The sequence below is a fragment of the Carya illinoinensis genome, chromosome 11 (genome assembly GCF_018687715.1).
Source record: "Carya illinoinensis cultivar Pawnee chromosome 11, C.illinoinensisPawnee_v1, whole genome shotgun sequence".
Lineage (NCBI taxonomy): Eukaryota > Viridiplantae > Streptophyta > Magnoliopsida > Fagales > Juglandaceae > Carya > Carya illinoinensis.
In genome coordinates, this window is record NC_056762.1 from 29,995,373 (window position 1) to 30,004,485 (window position 9,113).

Genomic DNA, 9,113 nt, shown 5'->3' on the forward strand with positions numbered 1-9,113 from the left:
CCATGGACCTGAATCATGGCTTGCAATGAGACAATACGTGACCTGAATTAGAACCCTTTGAAACTTTATTTTATAATATGAGAATATCTTATAAAACTATATCTTGATTTTAAATTAATCAAATAAAAAAATTATTGCTGAGCTATTAAATATATATATATATATACACATATATAGCTTATTATGTTTGAGATAAACTGGAATATTATAAATGCATGCTGTATAGTATAAAAACTATTGTTGAGCTAAAAAATATATTGCCCGCACGTACAACAACAACATGATCAATGCCTTTACTGGACTACAACATTTTTTAGAAAAAGGTCATGATTTTTATCCGGATCTCCCTCTTTTTTTTTTTTTTTTGCAATGCAAAATCTGGTCTAATAATTAAGAACAATATTACATACTATTATAGAGTATGCAGATGTCATGCAATTCTTTTTTAAAAAAGTATAGTTTATTATTAAAAAAATTAATTTTTTATCGTGTAGGTCTTGTACGTATTTACTCATTTTTCTCAAAATAATTACATGACACTTGTACATTATACAACTAAAAATATCATTTCTCAATAATTAATAATTAAAGCCATTTCTTTGTCGATTTGATCGTTTTCTCTAAATGGCAAAAACATATTCATTGTTTTCATTTCTAGCCTTCACATGAGTACAGTGGTATGCATAATATTGTCAAGGAGCAATGATTAATATATATAGTAGCAAATATAATAATTCCTTCTTTATATAATTGATGAATCTCACCATACTATACCCATAAAAAAAAAAAAAAAATTAATGTTCTTTACCTTAAGGTATCATGACTTTTTGCCCCATTACCCTCATGTGGTCCACTACTCTAATTTAATATTATTACTTGTTCTTTCAAGGTGCAAGCTGAGTAGATGTTTTTTGTTTTTTTTAATAAGATATACCAGTGCTACAACTCAGTACTATAAAAAGAAAAGAATGAGAATCAATAAAGAGTGCTGTTTCTCAACTTAATTAGAAACCCTAATAGTGAGGAAGAATGGAAGTTTGCTTAACCTTATAGTTTTCACATAATTATTGAAAATTTGAAAAGAAGTATTACGGACACAAAGAGATCCCATAAACTTGATTGCATAGTTGTATATATATTTATAATACGTTAGATTTATTTTACAATAAAAAAAAATTGTATAATTCAACACGTCAATTTGTTGAATTACTTTCATAAATGTGTAAGCATGCATTACGAACACTCCAACTTTAATAGTCTTTATTACAATATTTTGTTTTGGTCTTAAAGTCAGAATGATGACAAAATCACATGATGCTGCTTAAAATTGATGGGTGAAAATTGATTGATTTGTTGAGTGCGTGATAGCTAAGGATCCAACAATTGGAGTTCGTATACGTTTTAAGGTTTTATAAGGACATCATTCTTCTTCGAAACTTCAATTCCTGGCTAGAGATATATATGTTTCAGCCATTGCCTCATTTCGCTTCGCACTCCTGTGTCCGTATCTCATGCCATCTCCACTTCGTGCTTGCCCTACTTGAGCTTAAGTAAATATTTTCTTCAAGTGGATAAAAAGAATATTATGCATTTGAAAAGGAGTATGGCCCCAAGGTAGAGTGAAACATGTTTTTCCCTCTGTTCAATTGTCCACAAAATCAGGTTTTAAAATGCCAAATAAAATGCAAACCTCAAAACCTAAGAAATTAAATTACAAAACAATTAAAGTGCGAAAATTATTGAGTGCCTCTGGTTGGAAGTCAGCGTGGAGATGAAATGCACCATTCACACTGCTTATATGATAATATCTTATTTCAAAAATTATAAATTTTAAAATTTTCTTACAAATTAAATCATACAATATCATTAATATGAAAGGTACGTACGTCCTCCACACCAAGATTTCAAATAAAATTATAAACTATTAATTTGATTAATAATAAACTATCATATAAAATCATGTCAATTTATATATTTATTTTTATGAAATCATTTTATAATTGTAACACTTCTCTTAAAAATATAATTAAAAGTATTGGTATTGGATTAGACAAATGTTAGTGAAGCCAAAAATTTGGCTCATTTTTTATTAAATCAGCTGCATTATTCTAGTTAAATCAGCTACAGTAAATCTATTGCAAAAGTCATATTTGGAGAGTTACTGTTGACGAACTAAAAGCATATTTTATTAAAAAATAATTTAGCAAAGGTCCAACTTTCAATGCAAACTGAGGAGTTTGATATTCTTCATTGTTTTACATTTAGTACCTGCAAGCAACATTTTACATTTTGATTACTTGAGGTCGGATTTTAACTTTTCTTGTGCTTGTTATTTCATATATATATATTAATTTGACTACAAAATCGATTAAATTAATGTTCAATTTTGTTGTTATAAAGTATCAGGATTGACAAAATGTGTTTGTTTGATAATTGGGTTGGAAAAAAAAAAGTTGTCAAATAATAATTTAATTAAAAATTAAATTATTAATTAACATATGATTAGTATAATTACAAAATTTGAAAAAAAAAATTATAAAAAAATATTATTTTTAAAAAGTAATAATTTATTAATATTTTGGCTAATAGATAGATAATCTAATGTGGAGTTATATCTTGAATGACAAAGGCCAATCATGTTGTTTTAGGCAAATTTTAACTTTGACTAGACCATTGCCAATGCTCTAAAGGAGAGAGAGATAAAGCTGAGTAAAAATTTAAAAATCTAACTCTAAATTCGACTTTGCTCTGACTCCGACTCTATTTTGTCCAAGTCGGATTTCTATTTTAATTTTTCAATCGAAGTCAGAGTCGGACCCAAAGCTGTTGCTGAACCAACTCTGACTTTAAATCCGACTCTGATATTGTACATATGTTATAAAAATATACATTTATATATATATATATATATATATATTTATCATATATGCTAATATAGTTATATAGTTATATAGCCAGAACTTATATAATTCAATTCAATAATTTACTAGTATAAGCTAATTATTATAAAATAATATACTTATACTATAATATAAATAGAATAATGATAGTTTAGTATACGTAAATATCATAGTATTATTATCATAGATAATCAAATATAGAAATAAGTTAGGCGCTATTATTTAAATAATTCTAGCATAATAAGTTAATAACCATATACTAATTTACTAAAGTATAACATGTAATTACACACCGAAAAGTCTAGTATATAACCAAGCTAGACATTAGTATAATAACATGTAATACTAATGTATAATAACATGTAATTAGACACTATAGTATAAATTTAGTATAAAAATAATTTAAATATTAGTATAGAAGTAAATTAGCAATAAATAATTTAGTTTTAATTTTAAATTTTTTAGAAAAATTGAAATTTAAAAGTCTACAAAAAAATATCTTTTAAAATAGGCTAAATATGAAACTAAAAAAAAAAACTAAAACTAAAAACATAAATCCGACTCTATTCTGACAAGCTGGATACAAATAAAATTGGCATTTCCTACGTAATGGAGCTTTCATATTTGTGGTGTTCAATAGTTCAAATACATGGTTATTCCGCCACAACTTGACCTTCAATAAAAAGAAGTAAAAGCCATATAGCGTGTAGCTGAAACTCCAGCGTACGTCAAATGATGTCAAAGGGTTACTATAAGTAGAAGCTAACGTGCAATACCTCAAATTAACGAAAACAAAGCTTTAAACAGTTAGGGGCCAATTATCCTTTTACGTAGAGAAATAATGCTTCCTCATGTTCAGAAACATCTGCATGAATTATAATCATTCTGGGGACAGAAATCGGTGGTTCTTTATTTAATTCAGATCAAAATGCTTATGGCCAGAAGGGAAAGTTGAACTATGACATCAGAGGTTGTCCAACAAAAAGTCCCCACGTGCGTATTGGAGTATGGAATAGCCTGGGTCCAATTCCAAATCCGTTTAAATGGAAGATACGTATCCGATAACATGTCAATAGAGATACATGTTCTTCGTCCCAACGGAGACAATAAATCAATCCACCACAACACTGAAACAAGAGGTAATTGAATGGGGAATGACTTGAATAATGTAAACAGAAAAAACATATCATGCACACAGAACACTAGGATATGCGAGAAAACCACACTTTTAATAGACATCAATCTACTGACATGTATATACACATATATAGACAACATACAAAAATAACCTACAAAGAAGAAGAGGAAAAAAAAAAAAGAGGAGCTATTCAAGCATCTTCATCCTTGGAAGTTGAAAATTGTTCACTATTTTAGCTCCTCAAAAGTTTAGAATAATAACCTCAACACCAACTATACTACTAAAGAATTATAGACTACCAAAAGAGGAGGAGGAGGAAGAAGAAGAAGAAGAAGAGTGTATGTCACAGAGATCATCTCTCTCTAGATCTCTCAGCTACCGGGAGCCTTAAAATGTCCCATAGCACTACCCCAATAGCACAGAATCTCTGCTCTCAAAGTTTTTCTTTTTTTCATTTGAGCTCTCTATCCCCTACTTTCCCAGTTCCCCCACCAATGCTCTGCTCTGGTTGCTTATCGGCTATCTCCAACTTTGGCCGATAGCGCTAGCCTGAGTTGCTCCTGATTGTAAAACCGACTGCCCATCTTCACCGTAGCTTGTTGGATCATCAAGTCGTTCACAACCGAAACGCTGGCGTGGTGCACATCCAGGTCCAACTCCTTCAAAGCTGCCATCAGCCTTGCCGCCGGGTGGTTCTTCTTGCTGCTTTGGATTCTGATCATCGCATCCCATCCGATTATCTTCACGTCGATATCTAAGTCTATCAATCTCGATGTCCTTGAGTCTTTATCCGACAGCGGAGGGGAAGGTACGGAGCCCGGATAGCGGGGTTCTTTGCCGGCAAATTCCTTCTTTAATCCCTCCAATTGCTTCTGCAAGTCTTCCTTGTCCGACTCCGTACTCTGAAGCTTCCCTTTCAACTCGTTTATATACATTATTGCGTCCCCGAGAAGGGACGCTTTGTCCATTTTCGAAACGTTCGGAACAACCGCACGGAGAGCGTAGAACCTCTGGTTGAGCTTCTCTCTTCTCTGCCTCTCTGCTTCCACGTGATTCAGAGGTTCTTCTCTCCCGTTTGCCGGTTTTCGACCACGTTTTCGAGGCCGCTTCTCCGGGTCTACGACTCGGCTACTATCAGCCTCTTTAGCAACCGACGCTTCGAGGTCGGACTGCTCCGAATCGGCCATGCCGCCGCCGCCGCTCGACTTCACCACACAGTCGTTCGACAAAATGACACCTGCCGTAAAAGAAAGCATCCCCTCTTCGTTACTACCCCTCGATTGGGTCCGCTTCTTCTTGTTATTCTCCTCCACCGCCGGGGCGACGAACTGGGAATGGCCCGAAACATAGGAGCTCCTCTTGCTCTCCCCGAAATTCAAAATCTCCCCCGATCCTGGCTTCAACTGATTCGGATTGCCATTCTTCACAACACTACTACCGTCGTATCCGTAGTCCGAAAAGTTCAACTCTCTGGTAAAGAAGCTCTGGGTCTGCGATTGCTGGCGTTGCTGGTGGTTTTGGTTAGTGTTTGGCATATGAATCGCGCTGGGGTTCTCTGTCAAACTACTGGAGCTAGGGTTCTCAAACTGAATCGCCTTTGAAATCTGAAGGCCGATGTTGGTGGTGCCAGGAACCGATGGTACAGTAGTGCTATTAAGCGAATCTTTGATCTCCATAGGAGCAGCCGGTGTGGGATCGTTAATCCAGAGAGAAGATGGGTCGTTCTCGCCTTGGTCGGTAACAGGCCAGGAACCACCCATTTCCAGGCTGTCGAAATTGAAGAGATCTCTAACTTTATTCATCAGATCCGAGCTATGTAAAATCAACTCCGTGGAGCCCAACTCCACGACGCCGTTCGCCGAGGGTATGCACACCATGGTCTGAAGACCGAATACCTGCCCTTGACGGGCGCGTTCGCACGGCGAGTCGGTCAGGCGGTCCGCTCCAGCTACCCAGACCGGACTCGAATTGAAAAAAGCCTGGCCGGAGAGGCCGTCGCCGCTGACGAAGGAATAAGTCATGGACACCAGGAAGAACCATTCGGAGTCGGTGACCTCTTCGTCGACGGTATCGTCAGCGGCGGACGCGGCGGAGCCTGAGATCAGAGAATTGAGCTCGCGGAGCACCTTCTTGCGGTGTTCCTGCTCTGCCGCAGACGACGTCGTCTTGGCCTTCCCTTTTGACTTGTCATCGTCACCCTTGTAGTAGCCGTCGCCCCAGCCCAAGATGGATGCGCCGGAATAGTCGTAAGAGGACTGCCAGAAGATGGCGTAGGTCCAACTCTCACGGGCACCCTCGATGAGTGCTTGAAGGCGCTGCTGGAGGGTCTCCTGGTTGAAGAGCGCCCCGGAGGGCTGGGATTGCGGGAGGGCCTTTGTGGGGTCGGCAGATGTGGAAGCGGAGGATTGAGGTTGCAGCTGCTGAGCCTGATGAGGGGGGGGAGGAGGCGTGGGCCAGAACGAGAGATCCGAGCTCATGAAAGACTCTATAACCGATGGGTTGTCTTCGGACGTCCACAGATTCATCGACGGTGTTATCCGATAATCTGTCATTCCATGCATACGGGCAAAGGGGCGTTCCGGTTTTTGCAGAGAGAGAGATGTAGCAGAGTAATATGAGCTTTGAGCTTTAGAGAGAGAGAGACGAAGGCTGTGAAGATGGTGGGGGAGGGAATAAGAGAGCGGGTTGAATTGAGAGTAGAATGGGGTGCATTTGGGTTTGGGATTTATTTGCAATGCATTTGGACTGTCACTTTAGATAGAAAAGCAGTGAAACGCAAAAGCGAGTGGAGGCGGTTTCGACGAAAGGGACGGGCCGATTTAATCGGTGAATGGATCCATTTGTTTTTTTTTTTAAGGGAATTCATCGTTAAAAGCCGGCGGATTCAGATAGTCATTTTTTTTTTAAATATTAAATTTATTATTAAAAAATTAAAATTTTTTATATAAACCACATATTTAATTTTTTTAAAAATAATTATATGATATTTAACCATTAACTATCATTTCTATTTTCGTTTGCACCCATGTTTGTAGAGTAAACGCTGAGTGGCACGTGTCTTCAATAAAAAACACCTCTTCTGATGTTAACAACGCTAATAACGGATATTTTACCAAGTAACATTATTTATAATTTTCTTTTAATAATATGTAAATTAAAAAATAATAAATTCTACTACTTATCATTTTCATACACTGCATATATTATATTTATTTTTATTTTTTAATTTTTTTAATTTTATTCTTCATAAATTAATTAAATTCTTTCACTCATCATTAATATACATATATACATTCGGTAACATAAAACTTAAAAAAATATAATATGTGAAGATGATAAATATAATTTTTTTAAAAATAATTAAAAAAAGAAAATTTAAAATTTAAATCAGATAAAAATTTTAAAAATATGATTTTCTTGACAAAGTTGCCTTATCATATCTACCAATTATAAAATGATGAGTTATTCCTTTACCAAATACTTTGTAGATGGGGTGATGGACCACCTGAGCCTCCATCTCCAACTCCTGAATTGTATAAAGCAGTGTCTCTTATCAACCTTCTCAAGCCTCTCCCATGTCTTATGCAACTGATCTCTCTCTCTCTTTCTCTAGCTACTGGATGAATTCTCATTAAGCTTTGATTTTGCAACCTACCAATGGCAGAATTTAGGGTAAGAGGGTTTGAATTTTAGTTTTTAAAATCTAAATTTCGTACGTGTTTGGATATATTAGAATTTCGAATTTAAAAGCATAGTTGATTTGAAGTCTAATCCAAATTCTAATTCTATGACATACTTTTGAGTTATTAACACACAAAGTCGGATACATAATATGTACGTAATTATGAGTTTTAAAGATTTTTTCACTTCACTAATTCTATGTATAGTTTTCAGAAGCGTAAATCTTACACATATTTTTTTAAAAATAGTTTTTTCATATAAATCTTGAATTCATCCAATTTATAAAAACTAAATGTGACAATTCACTTGCCCACATTAAATTGCAATTTCCACTTCTCTTATCACTTCGGTATTTTTATACACTTTTCAAATGATTGTTATACAAATAATGTTACGTATAGTTAAAAAATATATAAATATTATATAATTATTTTTAAAAAAATTAAATTTATTATTAAAATATTAATATTTTTTATATAAATTTTATATTTATTTTAAAAAATAATTATATAATTATAAGTATCATTTCTCTTCTTATACATCGTCACAGTTTATTGAAAAATATAAACAGTAAAATGAGCCCTCATCCGTTGCATCGGTCCTGTAGCAAGTCGTTTATCATTACAGAAAAGATAAAAAAATGTTTGTCCAATCACACACTGCAAGTAAAACTCCGTCAATCAACGGGGATGCTATCAGACCGCTTACATAGTATTACTCCCCTCTCCCACATCTCGTCGTCATCATCTCTGTCGGGCGCGCGCGTTCGAAGAAAGAGCCGCCACTCGGTAGCCGTAGTAAAAAGCGTAAAAGAAAGAAAAAACTCGGCGACCACTTTCCAAATAATCGCCAGCGCACTTCCAGAGTTCCGCCCTCTAAGTTTAACATTTTTACAATACTAAAAAATAAACAGACAAAATAAAAAACAAGAGCTTAAAAACAAAGTGATTAAAATATATATATATAATATGAGGGGAAAATTTAAAATTAAAGGAAAAAAGGGTAAAGGAAAGGGCACGTTGAGTGGTTCGTCCTTTTTTGTCCGATTGTTAAATCAAGATACTCTTCCCACTTGTTTGAATAAATAAATAAATAGATAAATATTATATATTATTTCTTTATGGCATTTATATCGTATTCTGTCAATTCTAAATTAATTATTTTAAAAAATATAATGTAATAAATATTACATCAATTCCTATAAAAAAAATTATTATATCAATGCATTAAAATAAGTGTAGTATATAACCCAATTTAATAAGAAAATGTATATATTTAGGCCCCCCGGAAGGTATTAGTTATTGACGCACGTTTTACTTGATGCGTATCCTGAAAATAACGTTTTTGTTTTGTTGCCTTGGGGCACGTTTATATTAGGACTTCCACGTTTGGAA

At 34.5% G+C, this 9,113-nt stretch overlaps 1 protein-coding gene across 1 annotated transcript; it reads right to left on the bottom strand.

Annotated features, from left to right (window-relative positions):
- Positions 1–4,110: 4,110 nt before the first annotated feature.
- On the bottom strand, positions 4,111–6,762 carry LOC122281465 (transcription factor MYC2-like). Its single transcript, XM_043092950.1, has one exon. It carries the CDS (start codon positions 6,597–6,599, stop codon positions 4,551–4,553), a length of 2,049 nt encoding a protein of 682 aa, XP_042948884.1. The 5' UTR covers positions 6,600–6,762; the 3' UTR covers positions 4,111–4,550.
- Positions 6,763–9,113: the final 2,351 nt, after the last annotated feature.

What these genes read in the sequence shown, in the direction of transcription:
- LOC122281465 (XM_043092950.1), bottom strand. Translation starts at nt 6,599, where the DNA reads ATGCATGGAATGACAGATTATCGGATAACACCGTCGATGAATCTGTGG.